The 18,950-nt window shown below is 40.6% G+C and overlaps 1 protein-coding gene and 1 long non-coding RNA gene across 3 annotated transcripts; one reads left to right on the forward strand and one right to left on the reverse strand.

Annotated features, from left to right (window-relative positions):
* The first annotated feature begins 231 nt into the window (after window positions 1-231).
* alas1 (aminolevulinate, delta-, synthase 1) lies at window positions 232-5,957 on the forward strand. Of its 2 annotated transcripts, none has more exons than XM_084349997.1 (11): window positions 232-404; window positions 1,786-2,018; window positions 2,192-2,374; window positions 2,475-2,615; window positions 2,851-3,070; window positions 3,561-3,745; window positions 3,873-4,052; window positions 4,339-4,503; window positions 4,972-5,240; window positions 5,355-5,517; window positions 5,632-5,957. In XM_084349997.1, exons 2-11 carry the CDS (start codon window positions 1,811-1,813, stop codon window positions 5,790-5,792), a joined length of 1,875 nt encoding a protein of 624 aa, XP_084206123.1. In that variant the 5' UTR covers window positions 232-404; window positions 1,786-1,810; the 3' UTR covers window positions 5,793-5,957. The 2 variants fall into 2 exon arrangements, with proteins under 2 accessions (XP_084206123.1, XP_084206122.1); XM_084349996.1 differs by having other exon boundaries at window positions 233-404; window positions 2,475-2,621.
* A 4,354-nt stretch (window positions 5,958-10,311) lies between these two features.
* On the reverse strand, window positions 10,312-13,851 carry LOC311255487. The gene is made up of 3 exons (XR_014622376.1): window positions 13,700-13,851; window positions 10,760-10,852; window positions 10,312-10,425 (listed from the first exon to the last, which is right to left on the reverse strand). It is a non-coding gene; the product is annotated as an uncharacterized lncRNA (long non-coding RNA).
* Between the last annotated feature and the right edge of the window lie 5,099 nt (window positions 13,852-18,950).

Below are 18,950 nucleotides of genomic sequence, written 5' to 3' on the forward strand. Positions count from 1 at the left end.
GATAAATAAAAGTCTAAAGTCTAAAGTCTATATATATGGATGTATATATATGTGTTTATATACCTTCAAAATATCGACATAGAAAACACCTTCCTGGAGATAAGACTGTTTTATGGCATGTGTGACTCACACGAGACTGCTGAAATGGCCTTTGACGTAAGCAAGATCTCGCGAGACTTCCGCCCGGTCTCGGCCATGGTTGTAAGCTCTTATAAGCACTTGCACATCCTCGTCCTCTTCGTTCGTCCTCAGTGCAGGATAACGCAGAAGTCATCTTCTCCGGCTCTTAAAACAACTTATTTTTTTCACCAGAGAGTCACATCAGAGGTGCTCCGCTGCTGTCATCCTGTCCACTACACGATTTATTAAGAGCATTCGGACGCCAAGTGTGAAGTTTTCAAGAGGTAAGTTTCTTATTTTGTCATCTGCACCCTCACTTTTGGTTTTAGCTTCTTAGCTAACGCTAGCAGCCTAGCTAGCTAACGTTAAGCTCGGTCACCCGGCAAGGACCACGAGCGATTGTGCTTTACACTAAGACTCAGGCTGCCTTACAGTAAATACTGTTTCTCCTCATGCTCTAACCTACCCAGTTCTTTTAATGTTAACATTAAAGACAGCAAGTCGTGACTCTTGCTGTCTTCAATGTTTAATAAGCAGTGCATGATTTCCGAGTTATCCCGTTAGCAGCACTTAGAGCTCATGATCGCTTGCAAACGATACAAAATGTCGACTATTATTAAGCTTGTAGCGTCAATAGCAGCAGCTAACGGCTTGTGTTAATAACCCCGTCCATGTCATGTTGATGAACATACACGAGTGCAAGCAAGGTTACCGAAAAAGTCAAAGGTTTCAAAATCTGACGGCATACAGTTTTCACTGTAACACCAGTTACATACTCGCGGGTTGATTGTATGAGAGACAGCAAGAAGTATTATCAAATTTGTCACCACGACAAGCTTTATAGGTAGCTTATTGACCTACATTTGTAAATATAATTAGTTTCACCTCAGAATGGACTTTTTCCTGGCTCTTATCCCTTTTCCCGAAACTAAAAGGGGGGCAAGTGTGGGAGTGATCACTCTGTCGAGGAATGTGTAAACCTGGCTCCATCTGGGGGGAAGGTTATGACACATGGATTGACGTAACATACGTAATTTTCGGTTTTACGCAATCAAACTTTTCAAGATTTGTTTTGGTTAACGTGTTTATTACAATGTCACGTTCAGAAACCTGTTGCAATGACCCCAGCACTTCACCCAATCCAGTAAATAAGATGGTAAAGGGATCATTTGAGAGGATGACTGAAACAAACTGGGAAAAATGCTGTTCAGGGAGACGGTGTTGGTTTCAGGGAGGTACTCAAACCTCCCTTTTATACACGAGATAGCAGGCTATTGTAATTTAAAACAGTTTCGCTTGAAGGTCTATTATTGACCTTGAAAATCATAGTTTAACAAAATTGTTGTATTGTTGAAATAATGGTTAAAATTATACTACAGTTCTCATTTGTTCCCCATCTTATTTGGAGTGTAATCTATCCCTTTCAGATTGTTTTGGTCAGGACAATGATATGACACCTTGGAGGTCTATCATGCATCATTATCGATGTATTGTGTGTAAATGACACTGAAACTGTGTGAACTGATTGCATCACCAGTATAAAGGGTAAAAAAATGTCCGCTGTATCTTTTGTTGTACTGTGCCTTAAAGCAAATACCCTGCAAAACAGGTTTTGTAGCACATGGAAGTTTATTTAAGTTTCGGCTGTTTCCTTTACTCCTCCAGACAATCATCGCCATCAGTTCTGAGTATGGATGTGCTGTTGCGTCGCTGTCCGTTCCTGACTCGTGTGCCCCAGGCTTTCCTCCAGCAGACCAAAAAGTCTCTGGTGGTGTACGCCCAGCAATGCCCCATCATGATGGAGCTGGCCTCTAAGCCCATGGCTCCATCAATGGCACGGGCCTTGTGCTCCTCCTCTTCATCCTCCTCTTACCAGAAGATTGAGGACACCCGTGAAGGTGAGGGTGACATATAAGGAGTTTTTTTAACCTATTAAACACGGTCACTACATTATATTCAAGTGAAATACTCCAGTTATTGAAATAACTCAAGGATTGCTGTGTATGCTATTGTTTATAGGTTGTTAGTAGTGAAATATCTAAAGTTTAAAATGTATTTTGTCCTCTTGCAGCCCCCAAACAGAAAGTGGAGCCCAAGCTGCCTGCTGGCCACCCTATGCCACCCCAAGGCCAGGCAGTGGCCTCCAAATGCCCTTTCCTGGCTGCCGAGATGGGCCAGAAGAACAGCAGTGTGGTCCGCCAGGTCGGCATTGAGTTCCAAGAGGATGTTCAGGAAGTCCGCACTGTCCAGAAGGGTAAGAGTCATTTAGAAATGGATTCGATTACATTGGTTTGACCCATTAGTCTGTACGTGATTTGAAACTATTTTTTTGTCCTCCCTTGACCTTTTTTTAGAAGTGTCCCCTTCCCAGCTGAAGAAGCCGTCCATGGACAGTAACATGAAGGGAAGTGGAGATGAGCATACTAATCTGATGAAGGCTCTCCTGAAACAGCGGCCTAAAAGGGTCTCCCACCTGCTGCAGGACAACTTGCCCAGTAGTAGTACGTTTTTTTTAGTGCTTTCTGACAACTTATTCAAAAGGAAAAGTTTAAACACAGAACTGCCATATTAATTTAAATGGAAGAGTTGTTAAATACTTGATAGTCATTTTGAAGTCAGTTTGTTTTGGTCAGTTTGTGTAAGGTGAGCGGCAACTTTCAACACATTAGGCATTGCTCCATTCATCACAATGCAAGCCATGTTAAGCAAGCTTTGTCTCTTCTGTTACAGTGTCCCGTTTCCGGTATGATGACTTTCTTGAGAAGAAGATAGTAGAGAAGAAGAACGACCACACATACCGTGTGTTTAAGACTGTGAATCGTCTGGCCAAAGAGTTTCCAATGGCTGATGACTTCACAGGCTCCCTAGAGGACAAGAGGGAGGTGTCCGTTTGGTGCAGCAACGACTATCTGGGCATGAGTCGACACCCTCGGGTCGTTCAATCCATAATGTAAGTAATGGGGGAGTGGTTTGTGTGAGGGTGATGTAGCTGAAAAACACACTTGACTCCGTCCCCTGGGTCTCGATGTGTTTACATGTTATAAGACAAATATTTTTCTTGCATGTCCATGTCTCCTGTTGACGCAGCACATAGCAATTGAATACAACTTGACCCTCATGAGTGATTCAGTCCATTGTTTGTGTGGGTGTAGGGTGTTAGTTAGCCATAGTGTACACTTAAACGTCATTGGGGCCCAGTGAGGTGGGATGTTTTTCTTCTCCTTTAAGCTTGTCTGAGCTTGCCCAGCTCTCTTGTTGTCAATACAGCAGTAACACCTGAAGCAAACTGTCCATTACTAATAGGCAACTCTCTTATCTATCTTAATTATTTATATTTTTCCATGTCTTGTAGTGTTACAAGAAAATGTTGCTGTTCAGCCTTAAAACAAACAGACAAGATAATATAAATGTTGTTTGTCCATTTTCTCCTCTGTTTCCAGGGATACTCTACGTAAGCATGGCTCAGGGGCGGGAGGCACCAGGAACATCTCTGGGACCAGTAAATTCCACGTGGAACTGGAACAAGAGCTGGCTGACCTTCACAATAAAGACGCAGCACTGCTCTTCACCTCCTGCTTTGTCGCCAACGACTCCACCCTCTTCACTCTGGCCAAGATGCTACCTGGTAAACAAAAAAATCCGATATGTTATACAATGTGTGACAATCACGTATAAAATGGAGTCTCTTCGACGTAGCCGCTGTTCCGACCATCTCTCATTCTCACTTCCCTCTGTCTTGTCTGCTTTTTTAGGATGTGAAATCTACTCCGACGCAGGCAACCACGCCTCAATGATTCAGGGTATCAGAAACAGCGGTGCTAAGAAATTTATTTTCCGCCACAACGACGTCTCCCATCTCCGAGAGCTTTTACAGAAGGGAGACCCCACAAAACCGAAGATCGTGGCCTTTGAGACCGTGCATTCCATGGATGGTTAGTTTTATGTTATTGACATTATTTTTATGTTTTTATGAAACCATCTATAAACCTAACTTATTACATTGTTGCTCATTAGATGTCATGAAAATGTTAGGAATCATTGACTGGCAAGAAAGTAGATTACAGCTTTACAAGAACCAGAATTCAATCAAATTTGGTAATTTTACTAGCAAAGGCAACATAATTTATAGATATGGGATCAGACTATAATGACCTGTTTTATGCCTGTACTTTGGCTACTGGCTAAGCTTTTCTTTTTATCCTTCCTTCTGTAACACAGGTGCTGTGTGTCCGCTGGAGGAGATGTGCGATGTGGCCCATGAGTTTGGTGCCATCACCTTCGTAGACGAGGTTCACGCTGTGGGCCTGTATGGTGCCAAAGGAGGTGGCATCGGAGACCGTGATGGCATCATGCACAAGATGGATATCATCTCAGGAACACTAGGTCAGTACATAAACACTGAGAATTTAGACATTAAGATGTTTATATTTCACATAAATGGCTAGTTCTATCATTATATTTATCTTTCCATTCATAGTTTGCTCTATTTTTAATTTATGTTTTCATGAATCTGCTCCTAGCTTGTAGGGAATCTCGTAGCTCTCTGTTTTGTTGTTATACTCAGGATCAGGCCTCGTCTGTGTCACTGAATATGCCAGAGGGCTTAAAGAAGCTGGAGCAGCTCTGTTGTTGCTAGGAGACCGTGGGCTCTTGTTGCACTCTTATTGAATTACTCCCGTTTGTTTGTCGCTGTCAAGCAGAGGGGGCATTTATTTCTAACTCAGAGCTCAAAGGCCCCTCTACCCCTGCAGCTGCCATTTCAGAATAATCTAGTTTGTGTGATTACAGTGGGAGGATTTTGCGCAGACCACTGAGTGATACAAACCACTAATGTGACATGTCCTCTTCCAGGCAAGGCCTTCGGTTGTGTGGGCGGCTACATTGCGAGTACCGCTGCCCTGGTGGACACGGTGCGTTCCTACGCTGCTGGTTTCATCTTCACCACCTCTCTGCCACCGATGCTGTTAGCTGGAGCAAGGCAGTCGATCCAGGTTCTTAAAGGCGAGGAGGGCCGTACACTGAGACGCAAACACCAGCGCAACGTCAAGCTGCTCCGACAAATGCTGATGGACTCTGGGCTGCCGGTGGTGCACTGCCCCAGCCACATCATCCCAGTCCGGGTAATTATTGTTGACTTTATTGGCGAATGAAAATATGATAAATGCAAATTGTATACCCAGTCTTTCTCCCCACAGCCTCCTCTAATGGCTCTATATTTCCGTAATTGTTTCCAGGTATCAGACGCTGAGAAAAACACAGAGGTGTGTGACCTCATGATGAGTCGCCACAACATCTACGTGCAGGCCATCAACTATCCCACCGTTGCCAGGGGAGAAGAGCTCCTGCGTATTGCCCCAACGCCACACCACACCCCTGAGATGATGAAATACTTTGTTGGTAAGACAATCTAGTCTTGTACACATGAAGTTAAAATTCACTCTGGAGATTAAACTTGTCCCTCATTTCAGAATAAAGATTAACTCAACCCCCCCTCTTCTTTTTCCGCTACAGAGAAGTTGGTGGACACGTGGAAAGAGGTGGGCCTGGGGCTGAATCCCCACTCCTCAGCAGAGTGCACCTTCTGCCAGCAGCCGCTGCACTTTGAGCTGATGAGCGACCGAGAAAAGTCTTACTTCAGCGGCCTCAGCCACCCTATCTCAGCCTGCGCATAACACTACTCACCACTGCTGGCTAGAGATGGCACATACATGCTCGACACTCATTCCTTTGTCACTGTCATAGAATGCATTAATTATTCTTTGATAAGTCCTACTACACATATTATTTAAGATATTCTATGTTCAGATGTTCTATATGCGCCAAATAAAATATGAAAAGAAAAAGTTTGTTTCTCTGGCATTTCTTTCTTGGGTTTAATAAAGCAAAGACTATCTGCTGAGTTAATGAGGAACCATGAGTAAAAAAAGGACTTCCATACACTAGGAGTGAACAGTATATAATAGAAATATCATTGAAATTGTAATATCCAAATTGGAGACTCAACATACCATTATAATTGAAGAATGGTGGTGCTTCAGAGATTCCCTGGCTCAAAAATAATATTTTCTACATGTTGGGAAGAAATCCCAGAAATCACATCATTTTAATGTTTTTTTTCTGTAAAAATGAAAAGGAAAAAATTACCATTCCCACTGAAACTGATTCCTTGCAGTCAGGGTATAAGTCAAAATACTTTTTGCCTTTAGTTCAGCCCTATCATACACATCAAACACTGACACTGCATTTTATACCGCACAGTTTTAAAGTCCTTCAGACAAGAAAATGTCAATAAATCTTTTTGTACTGTTGACGTAAGTTTGTTTTCTTTAGATGATGTTATAGAAGAGCAAATTGTTCTCATTGAATGACCTAGTTTCACTGATACCCTATAGATTTGTTGTCTAGAGGAGGATTAGTGACATGAAGTCATGCGCTTCTGACACCACAATGTTTACCGAGTGGTCTTGAAAGGCTCCAAAAATGGGTCACAACAATTGGTCTGGATCAGTACCAGTAAATCTTTGCACTACTGGTGACTGTGTGAGTAACCTAATTATTTTGATCCACTGGCCTACTTGTGACGGTGAGAGATGTAGGACATTGAAAAAGGTTGTTTTGTTTGGTACTGACGAACACCTGGAAAAGACAATACTGCTTTTACTATTAGAAACTAATCATCTGTGAATCCATGTGATATTCAATTGGCTGAAAGACTTTCAGGCATTGATGGAAATTAAATTAGCTTGTTTGTGTATTTGCTTTGTGTATTGCTGTGTCCTAATAGTTGTGAGGTTAGAATGAAAGGGGTCCCTATTTGAACAAATTAAAATTATACAGAGAAAGTCCGTCTTTTTCCTGCTTTATCTCAGCGAGACAGGGAAAAAAAACAATAAAAGAATCCAGGGTAAATGCAGTTTTGTGGATTTTACAGTTACTGAAAACACAAAAGTGTAATTGAACGGCAGCAGAATAACAGATTGCGCCATTGTGCCATTTTTATCAGGTGAAATCTGTGTGTCTGAGGGGGACCTACTAACCCACTGTCCTGTAAACCCGGTGGATATTACATGAATATTGTTTTCAGACTTGGAGGGACTCAGATTCACAAAATAAAAAGAGGTCACAATGGCTGGAACATGCAACCGCAAATCCTCAAGATCCACATAAGCCTCGACTATCACACAAGACGGCTCGTGTTCGCTGTGGTCGAAGACTTGACATGAAACCGCCTCAGCCTCACGTACACAGGATACCACTTTATCTCATCTGGATATCACTTTTATATAATTCAGTTACTTTAATTTAAACCTGATGGATAAAATGTGAGAAATCATGAATCTAATCACAGTCAGTTTCTCAAGTGCTTAGGTGTTGTAAAAGCCACTGTTGCCTCATGATAGGCAGGACTAGTCTGAAAATGGAAGTGAGAAATAGTTTTAGCTGTTACACAAATCACCTTGTGCAAATAAAGATACTTCCACTTTTTGGTTGTTTCGATGCTATTCATGACCTGTTGGTAACACCATACACAGAAATATGTTTAAATTCAATTTATATTACTGCATAAGCACAAGATTGTGTATCACCTGCTATGTAACAGGAGCTTTTATAAATGAGATGATAAAGAGATGCTTAATAAAAGCAACACTGATATCATGTTAAAAAAAAAGCTGCAAATGTGCCCTCTTGGATGCCACTATGGTAGATAAAACATGATAAAGTGCTCTGTACCAGGCCCAATTCGCAAGTAGACGTGACAAAATGCCCTCTAGGATGCCTCTACAGCCGAGAAGATGTGTTCTGTGTCTACCTGGGAACATCTGAATGCCGAAGTGGTGCAACAAAGACTTCGGAGGAGGGCCAAGAGGAGAGAGATGGTGTTTAAAATGGCCGAATCAGCTCTTAGGTAAAATAGGTAAAATACACAGTCAGGTATGTCAGGTGCTTTGGTTCTATATTTCTCATATTGTCGGGCCTGTACTCTTCAAAAGCTGTTTTCTTGGTTGAAAATGGCCAACTGGTATTTGTAAAAAGAGGAGACATGTTATCATGTTAGCAGCTTTAAGCATCTGGCTAATTGACTCTTCTGCTATTTTTACTCTCAACTACGTGACTCATATCACTACCCCTCCTCCCCACACACACACACAGACACACAAAAATAAACCCACGTGTGCGAGTGCCCACAAGTTTAGAAGGCTTTGGTGGTCACATGCATCCATGAACTCTTTTCTCAAACACCACCAGCACCAAAACTTCACGTACTTACACTCCATTTTTCTCATTTACTTACAACTGTAAAAAAAAAATTATTCCCATAATTTAACATTTACATCTGAAAAGACATTTTAGAAAATGCAAATGCATTTACTTCTTTACTGGAAACACTATTTTCAGGACCGAGTGAGAGGGAGAGTCGTTTGCTTGTCATCTCCTTGACCCCGCTGGGTTGCTGCATGTGCTTCACCCTTATCCACCATTTCCATGACAACTGATTCCTGCACGGCTGCCAAACTGTCAGCGCCGGACAAATGCAAGGAGCAAATGAAACCTTCAGCTGGCCCACAGTGGAGGGTGAAAGAGTCAAAATACTTCACTCCCGCTGAATGATTCGGCTTATCTGCATGGAAACAACACTTTGGACAACCTCACAATGAGAACCCGGGCAGCCATTCACTCCAAAGGACATCCGTCATGATTATAAGGAGTATCAAGGATCTGTTACAAAGCTAAATCAATTCAGTTAATGTTTTTGGAGTTGCCAAAGGGTTCTGTTTAATTATTTCGACAGCAGGGTGGGAACCTGGTACGAGCCGGTTTCACCAGTTTCTCTTAAGTTCAAAATTAGCATAGTTATAGCCTAAAATGCACCTGATTAGCTCAACACTACATAAATCAGTTCTTATGCAGAGTAGACCAGTGTTTAAAGGTAGGCCTATACCTGTCAGGGTGCTTAACTGCAAGCTATTGACACTAATTGACAAAGCTAACATTAGCTAGCTAGGATTGAAGAACAAAAAGGAAATAATAAACATGGTGGACCAGACTAAGAAATTATCACAATACACCTCAATAGCAAACTAAATGACCAAGTGACATTGGTCAGGTCATGAGTGCATGAGTGCTGCAGGGATGATGTATTTTAGTAGGCTAACCCAGAAGTTAGCATAGCCCTGGTTTCCTCCACGTGGGTCCAGGGCGGCATTCCGAAGGACCGCCATTCCGAACGTTCACTTCCATGTTTCGGAATGCCGGCCCTTAATTATTTTTGAAAAAAGGTCGCCATTCCGAACCTGAAACCCTAACCTTAACCATAACCCGGTCGGGATGGCGGTCCTTCGGAACGGGTGTCGCCCCCCCCTCCACATAAAGCCTCCTGTTTAATGTCCACGTTAACCTCTGTATTCTCATTTAGCCACTTGTTAGCAACCGCTGTTTGGCCTGTAGGAAGTTACGTTAGCGAGTGACGCTACAGTTGCTACATAGTTGATTGCTATTGATTGATGAAAAAGCACAAATGTTTCCTGGTTACTGACTTACACATTAAGCTCTTTACCCATCAGAACGTTTAAGTTTTAATTTTAGATTTTTTAATTGTTGGTAAAGTTACGTTTTTTTCCCCCTGGTTGCCACCAAGGTTTTATAGAACGCCACTTTGGATGCCCGTTCGTATCACCTGCAGTCAAAAAGATAGCAATTGATATAGCTGAACAATGTGGCTTTGTGTATTTTACCTACATGACATCAGGAAAAATGCTAAAGGAAACAGCTTAAGGAAAATCTTGCAAAAAGCGTGTTATGCTCTGGTTGGGCAAGACACTAAAACAGCATTTTAAAAGGCAGTGCACTCATTCCAGTCATTTTTTCCGGGTTGCAGAAGTGATCACCCCCCTGGCTACTAAGAAGTCAACCAGACGGCTCAGCTGATTGATGCCTTTGTCTGTCAGGGCTTGATCTCCTTCAGAAAGGTCACTTCCTCATAACGTGGAAAGCAGGGTGTGTAGGGACTCAAAAAATGACAGTTAATAGCCAGAGCTTATTTATGTCACAAACATATGCAGCTGCACGCGACGCACGCACAGCGGTTTGTATGACGTCTTTGTCTGTAGCCTTGTCATCATGAGTCTCTGTGGCTGTCTGGGGAAACTGATTAGAAAAGCATTACATTTCAAAGTTTTAAACATTCCTCAGTGTTTTCAGGGAGATGCCCGTGTTGCAGCTGGTTTTTGAAGACAATACATCCCTTATTTTTTAGAAGTGCGGTGTCATCGTCCAAGATGAATTTTCCCTCTGTGTTGTGCCGGCCTTCAAAGAGTTAGAACAGATAGATGTGTTATTTTATTGGGGTCAGCGTTCTTTGCTCTACATTGTTTAAAGACAGCTGGTTTTTTTATTTTGTTTTAAAAAAACAGAAAAAGCATGAGGGTAGTGTTGTCCAGGGAGGCAGACATAACAACGTCAACTGAAATTAAAAAAAGCGATGCACAAGACTCGTTTCTGCTTTCCAGGATTCAAAAAAAGACTTGACTTTTTGTCTCAATACAACACTTGCTAATGCACATAGCTTAATGAAAATAGTTATTGAGATATGAATGGCCTTCTTATCCAGTTTCATGCTTTGGTTGTCAGTGACACTGACCTCATTATCTGCTTTGCTGCTGCCGTCAGGGTCCAGATAGCTGTAGGTCCTTGGGGCCTCCAGGAATGTGAGCATGTGACTGTTTCAGCTCATCTGAAAGGTGAAGAGTACATGTGCCTGCATGAATACGTGCAAACTTTTGCATCTTTAAAGATGTGAGTCATTGCTGGGACACAAATAGAATTAATATGATTGCTGTCTGTCAGTAATTATACTGTATATTCTGTCACATTGTATTTACAGTGCAAACTGCATTTATGCTGCATTGCACACTGATTTAGAGTAAATAAGCTCATTATGATGACATGCACAGTTTTTGAGTAACACATCAAGATAATGGAGGCCCATTCAGGCCCATTATATGATGCAGTAACTTACCTCCTTCATACAGTACAAACCGCAACTAAAAAATCAATAAAATGTCACAAATAAGAAGGCAGCATATTTACTATTGTGTGTATTTGACTCAGATGATTCTAAACCACTTGATGATTCAGATTTTTTATTTACACTTCATCACTACATCGTGGTGTGGAGTAGAAACACAAGACAAACAAAACCATGATACGTCAGTAAACACTCAGAATAGATTCCCAGCACAAGTTGTTCAGAGAGAAAACAAAACATTACTCAAAAGTGCTCCTAGTTTACATGCAATCTTTGGTTTATCAGTCTGCAATAACAGTATAAGTTCATACATAGATGGATGTCTGACAAAGCGTTTTGGCACATTTCTTTCTATTATCAATAGAACATGATTCATCCCCCAGACAATTAACATTACATAAAGTACAAAATCTGTTACTCCTGTCCAGACCTTTGTATAATCTGTTATTAGAAACTCTGAGGACAAGTGGTTATTACACTGGTTATTGCACAATTATTTCTGTTGTGGTGAAAATGATCACAAGAGACGTGTCTGTTATTGCAACAGAGCAGCAGCAAATGACAAAAGAAAAATCCCCAGAGGACCATAATTAAGACTTCCCGTCTCAGTTCATGTCACCAAAGAGTCGTGTGCTGGCTTTCCATGGAAATTCCTCCAGAGTTTGACGCAGGTACAACAGGTTGGGTGTCCTGCAGCGTTATACTCTTATGTGCAGACAGTGGATTTACAACAGCATGGACAGTTGACTTGAAATCATCCATCAAGGACAACATTCATGATTCAATTATTCTGCCTTGTGTGGTTGTTTGATTTGCTTGATAACAACCTCTCTAACAAAAAAGAGCCTGGCTGTATACTATACCTTATGCTCCTTATCTTATCTGTTTTGTTGGCTCACCTTTCAAGGAAATACTACGGACTAGTTAGCTAGCAATCTTTATTGGGCGCAACATACAGGGAACTCCATTCACAAGCTGTGTTTAGTTACTGTGAGTGTTTTAATGATCGAAGACGCTTCCTCTTTGGCTTACTGGATCTTGAGATCAGACAGGAATGAAACTCTGGGGCCGCAAAATGATCCCCACCCTGACCTGATGGTTGGAGGAATGAGGAACAAACATCTGCCTCATACATGCTCTCACTACCCAGTTTGCTGTGTGAGAGCTGCTGTTGGTAAGATAGTTGATTTCTGAATCTCATTCCCAACCTTCAAGTACTGATGCTTTGAGTTTTCTGGTTTTGGATGACAGCCGACCCGACCTACAATCCCAGTGTTTGACGAGTTGGGAATGAGACTCAAAAATCAGCTATCTTTAAGTGATGGCTGCTATTATGTATACAGCTTTTTGTGACAATCAAAAAGGGTTCTCCATTTTAAAAGCCATCTCAAGAGCTTGCAGCATACTTTTGTCTGTTGGGGTCCGTAATTTTAAAGAAGATTTGTTTGGTAATGCTTTATTTTAAAGGTCAGTTTCCTGGGAATGTCATTTGAGTCACTAGAATAAATGTTGACATTGTAGGTTTCTGCAAACCACTTGTGGCAACTTTACATTTCTTTAGGCTCAATTTTAAGTTATATGTTGTGGTAGCACTGTGCTAATTGTTAGCTTTGGGCACACAAGACACTTGGTTAGGGTTAGGAAAAGATCATATTTTTGCTACTGTGGCTGGAAATTGTCTCAATGCCTCGTCAAAAAATATCAAGTGGTTACATGCTTACAAATGTCTCCAACAGTGGTCTCGTCAAGCAGCAACTAACATGAATGTTCACTCACCTAATTGTGAAATAATAATATGTATAATAATAATAATAATAATAATAATAATAATATGTAAAATATGCATGAGACGTACACATTTTTTTGTACTTTCATACAGCCAAATTATAAACTCCCTTTTCCAAAAAGCTCAATTTAAACCAAGGTAAATATTCATTCATTATTTGTTTATTAGTTGAAACGTTAATCCCCATGTATGTTGAGTTCTGTGCTTGCATGTTGACAAATTTCAAATTTTTTTCATCTAACTTGCTGTGCACTAACTAAACAACCCTGCACAATAACTGCACCCATTAGATATTGTCTGTACTTTCCTTCTTGGAAATTATTTAGGAATTCTTCAGAAATGAAATACCCATAAAACGAAGCATTTACAGGACTGTAACACAGTGTATCTGGGTATTGATTGCAGGGGATAACATTTGCCTTTGTACACTCTCACGGACACAGACGTGACTGGCCAGTGTCCAGGCTCACCAGCTGGACATTCCTCCCCCTTCACGGCCTTCCGTGTCCCCCTGCCCTTGGTTAGAGACACCTACAAGGCCATGCCATGGATTATAGGGCAAAACAGCACCACAGCATTATTGTTAATAAAAGTTTGATCATTGCAGGTCGAGGAAATGAATGTTTATGTCTAAAAGAGGCCAAGGATACTTCAGTTGGTCAAGGTTGCGTCCTTATTACTTTTCTTAGCAGTACTCTTGTTTGTTTTGTGTTGCCTGTTTCAACCTTCACCTTGTAAAACCTGAGTCAGACTTTGCTCACACCCACCTGAAGCCACACCGGGAACCAGTATGTGTAAAGGTAACATCCAGTAAATGTCAGACTGGCGGCCGCACAGGCTGCTGTACCAGACTGCCAGTAACTTTACATTTTTGTTGTCACTGCTTAACTTCCCTCTTCCTTCTCAGTCTGTTTTGGCAAACAACAGTCTGGGAGATACCTGAACATGTTCCAACCCTGAAAAAACATTGAAAAAATCAATGTCATTTGGAGAATTATAATTAGGCTTTCCATTTTATTGGGAACTCTTAAAGCTGCCTAAACTTGTTTTGACATAAACTGTGTGTTTGAGTGCCTGTTTCAGTGACAAAGGGAGGGCGAGCATTGTTGTGTTTGTAGTCTGTATGTGCGTGACAACAAAGGCATGCAGTTACAGTGGCAGTGTCTTCCTTTTCCTCCCAGCGGGCCAAGCAACACAACATTCTTCCTTTTTTACAATCAGCCTGCTGATAATGAGACGTTTCATTGAACATTCTGTCACGCGATATTAACACCATCACAACCCAGGAAAAGAGGAGCATCAGCGTGCATTTATACATTAGATTTCATAATCAATGATAAAGCTGGGAAGTGTAGAGGGATTGTCATAGTGCACTGTGTGGTAGGTTAAATGGCGATCTGTGATAACATTCTGGGTAAGAGGGTATCACAGTTTGCAAAAGCATCAAGACTTTGTTCTTATGGCTTTGTGTGCTTCTATGCCAACTTGTTACCACATCATGCAGGTAAAAGGGTGTCGGGCAAGTAAGTTCAACAGACACTGAAGCCTCGCTCATGAATGAGGTTAAGGGTGGCATGACCTCAGTTGTACGATTGCCATTTTGCATAATGACCAGTTATCTTGAACAGTATTGTTCACGTCACAGTTCACAGACGTTTGAGGACAAAAACAAGAATGTAATATGGAAAATGCAACAAGTGTTTTTCGTGCACAGAAACCATCGTAGGAACGAGCACGCAGTCTTCCCACAGCTGCAGCAGGAAGAGCCGACTCAGCTGCGTGTTTTTTCAATGATCGGCTCCAGTTGTGGGAGTGAGACGCAGCTGAAGCCAAAATTCATATTTTGCTAATTCATCTCAAAAATCAACTAAACACCAAAATAATAATGTTTATTTTGCCATTAAAGTCAAAAAGATTCAATACACAGTACCAAAAAGAAGTACATGTACCAGAAAAGCCTGTGATGAATTGTACATTCACAGTATCGTAAAGTAGAAATCAGAATATAGTTCAAGCATTTTTTTACAGTGTTATACCTTTAGCTTACTGTTTACAGTCCTAAAACAGGATGAGTCAGCACTTTCCAATTTTCATCCACAGGGTCTGAACATAAGATTTGTGATATTCAGACTTCTCTTATGCCAAATCTTGTAAAACATACAATGTTACACATCCTATAAAAAGTTTTTTGTAAAGTTAACTAGACTTGTTAATGTCTGCTTTTTATTTTTTATATTGCCCTATTTATCAAAAAAAAAAAAAAGCTCCTTTGGTTCTTCAGATTTTGTTGTCTTACGTTCAATCCAGAGTAAAAAAAATCACTAATCAAAATAAACACAGTGTTTTAGAATTACAAGTCAGGGCTCATATCAGACGTGTGAGAGCAGGTTGACTGAATCTCCGCTGCTCTTCCTTGAAACTGTTGGTTGTAACTGCAAAACAACACCAGCTGTGGAAACAGCAAAGGCTTTGTTTTAAGTGTACTATAATTTAAGCTAAATGATTTCCCAAAAAAGAAACAATGTGTCACCAAACTTTGAAAGTAACTTAAGTGAAGTAAGTTTTTGCCTCTGCAACCACAGTTAGAGACAGGTCATCACAGGTCATGCATTGCATTACATAATACATTACATAATAATCCTTGTTGACTATGTTGTCTATAGTGGGTCCATCGGGAACCTGAACCTATATATTTTTAAAAAGTTCCTCTTCTTCTGTGTTGGACAACTGTAAAGGCAAACCACGTTGAAACAATCAACAGTGCGGTGATGCAGATCCACGTACGCCATCATGAACAGTTCAGTGGAGCGATGATCTTCACATTTCCTCATTCATGAGAGACATATGTGCTTCACTTTGTGTGAATTGAAGGGTTGCATAACACTAATGCCTTTAAGCTGTTGGACAATGGGACAAAATGTTTTGACGCTAAATGAGGCGACAGAGCAAAGGTGTGTCTTTAGAAACAAGGAAAGAGGGAACGTTCCTCTGACAAAACTAATCCTTCTCAAAAATCCCCTTTAGGTTACATTATGTAACTTTCTTCAAAAAGAAACCAAATTGATCTCAGAAATAATGTGAAAACCCAGAAACTCTTTGTGCGTGTGACTGAAAATGTGACAGGCAGCATAATGCTGTCATCGCTGTAGACAGCATGACAAATGTGGTTTATTAATTACTTCCTTGCCGATAAATTGCTGACATTATTTTCTTTTACCAGAAAAAAAACCTCAGCCTCGCAGAGCTGTCAAAATGCTAGCCTTTTGGTTTGATGTCACATTTTTTTCTCACGGGACAGAGAAACACGTACAAAGCATTTCAACTTTTTCATCCAAGTTGCAAATCGTCTTAACGTTGTCGTATATTAATTTAAATTTCATACATGCAGTTTGTAGCTCATTTTAATTGCCTTTGGGTCGCTTAACACAAAAAAACAACTGTAGGACTATTTTTAAATGATAACAGCGCTTCACATCTGTAGGCTAACTATAAGAGATTATTTCAAAACTTGGCTCCTCCTAAATGTCAGGTAATCCCTATTATTACCAATACAGATAATTATAGATGATCTAGTGAATTATGTGGTGCTATACTGTAATTATGTCCCCCATCATCCCCGCACCCTCTACGTTGTGTTGTTACGTTATCTCTCAGTGTATGAGATGCAAAACATTCAAATTAAATAAACAAGAACAAGACTTTTCTTAATGAGACTGTCAACAAGCAACGAGACTGTCAAAGGACAGCTCTGACATTTTTTGTAAATTGTCTTATTTGCTGTCTCACTGAGAGTTTGATGAAAGATTAATATAAACTAGCCTAAATGTTATATATGTATGTATAACAATACAGAGATACTGCAACCCAGCAGCAAAAACATAGCCTGGCCTAGCAAGACTGGAAGCCAAAGTCAAAAGTTGAAGAAATAAGCAGGTCTAAATAAATATTCAGAACAAAGACACTACAGCTATGATACGACAAGCTAAGCAAGACTGGAAGCAAATGGAAACAGCTAGAAAACTGTCAAACATAAAAGCTAAAGAGGTCAATAAGCTTTCCAGCTGCTCCACACTATGTTATTATGTTGTGCTTTGAGCAAACTAAAGAGCAGTACAGCTGCTATTTGACATTTACTAACAGCTTCAGATCCTGAATGCACCAACGTGACCCATTACTCCAATCTGTAGTCGAACTACTCATCGAACCACAAGGTCTCATTTTCAATACAATGTGTGAACTGACAGCATAGGAGATGTTAAAATATGGGCCGTATGTTTGACCTCGGTTCCAGCCTTTGGGTTTGGATCAGGCCACATGGACGTCACATTGCTTCCTCTTTACCGAAGTGAACTTTGTGCACTATGACAAACCGCAGAACTACTGTATACAATGACTGTTACAATCTACAGACGCTCACGTGGATCCTGGTGAAAGTTGACAGTGAGGGAGATAAGACTAGAGCCATTTACAGGGTTAAACGGCCGCCATAAATGACTCGAAGACACTTATAGATAAGCAGAAAACAATAAAAACATCCTGTCTTACTGAGAAGAAACACCGATTTGTTTTCAGTGAAGTACATCCTGCTTCCCATCAACAATAAGCGCAATGGTTATCGGATAACGTGCGGCAAAAGTGTGTGTAAAACACCTAGGCGTGTTATTTATAGCCCTTCAATAGCTGCTGATGGTTAACACCAGTTGCTAATTGAAAGAATTCCAGTTCACGTCTTTTTTCTTTTCCTCCTTCCTTCTAATCGGAGTCAACATCTACTGGAATGGAGATGAGCAGGAAGTGTTTACACAATTATCAAGAGGTATGAGCTGTTCCCGTCAACTAATGATTTGTTTTTTAAGTGGCATGTTGATGGGTAGCATTGCGCGCTCTTACTCTACACTGCAGTGCATTGAAAGTGTGCAGTGTGTAGTATAAAGTGTAGTTTTACATTCATTCACCAGAATATAAACCTACGGGTTTGTCTCATACAGGACACAAGGCTGGCAGAAGCATTTACATTAGTCAAAAGCTCTACCTGCTTATATAACAGTTTTCACAGTCTGTCACATTATTGACCATTCTCACAGGCTGAACAAGAATGAGCAGGTTCAGGCGAACAAACAGGGAACGTGATCCTTGACTCACATGTGTTACACTGTAAAAAAAATTGGGTTAAATGAAGAAAAAATATTTGAAAAGGAAAAACCTCCGGGCTCATTTCTGAACGAGTAGGTTTGTTTGGCTCAAGGCCTTACACATACCACCCGGCAATTATCTACATTTAAAACAAATATTTTCTAAACTAAGTAGCCTGGATAGCTGCCTTTTGGGTCACCAGGTGAAGTGCAGCCTGTTTTTGCGATTATGTCCTTAAACAGAAACATGACTACATGGTGTGAAAATAATATGAGAACAGCATAATTACGGTCAGTCATACTACAACACCACTACGGGTCAAGGAAGGGATATTGTGGTATGAAATGTTGGCTATGTGGCAACAGTCCAGCTGAAACGGCCCTCAGGGGATTTGCTTAAATTAAGGCTTTGTGTTGATATTGAAATGGTAAGCACAATGGTGAGTGTCCCCTGAAATACCACACTCAAGTACTTAAATCAGGATTTTTCTGTATTATGATATTTCTAGACTTCTCTTATGCCAAATCTTGTAAAACAAACAATGTTACACATCCTGATTTGACCTTTATTCGATGAGATAACCTTTGTGTGGTGGTTAAAACATGCTGAACATTTGCATAGAAGACACACAGGTCTGGATTGCCAAGCAGGAAAAGTGGACAAGTGTCTAACAGCCCAAAAGTCCTCGGCCTAAAGGGGTTTCAATAGGTTTGTGATTTGTGAATTAACACAAATTACTGAAGCACTTATTATACATAGAGATCTTTGACTTGTTTGGACTTAAATTTCAGGGACTTCATATAAAATGGGATTTAATTATAACAGCACGTGAAGATGGGTGGGGTTTTTATACATTTAGCCTTATGAATAAAAGATTTAGCTAAG

This window comes from Pagrus pagrus (genome assembly GCF_965226575.1).
Source record: "Pagrus pagrus genome assembly, chromosome: 3".
Classification (NCBI taxonomy): Eukaryota; Metazoa; Chordata; class Actinopteri; order Spariformes; family Sparidae; genus Pagrus; species Pagrus pagrus.

Coding starts and splice junctions, on each gene's coding strand:
- alas1 (XM_084349996.1), top strand. CDS start 1,811: ATGGATGTGCTGTTGCGTCGCTGTCCGTTCCTGACTCGTGTGCCCCAG. Junction 2,622..2,850: donor GGACAACTTGCCCAGTAGTA/GTACGTTTTTTT, acceptor CTTCTGTTACAG/TGTCCCGTTTCCGGTATGAT. Junction 4,504..4,971: donor TATCATCTCAGGAACACTAG/GTCAGTACATAA, acceptor GTCCTCTTCCAG/GCAAGGCCTTCGGTTGTGTG.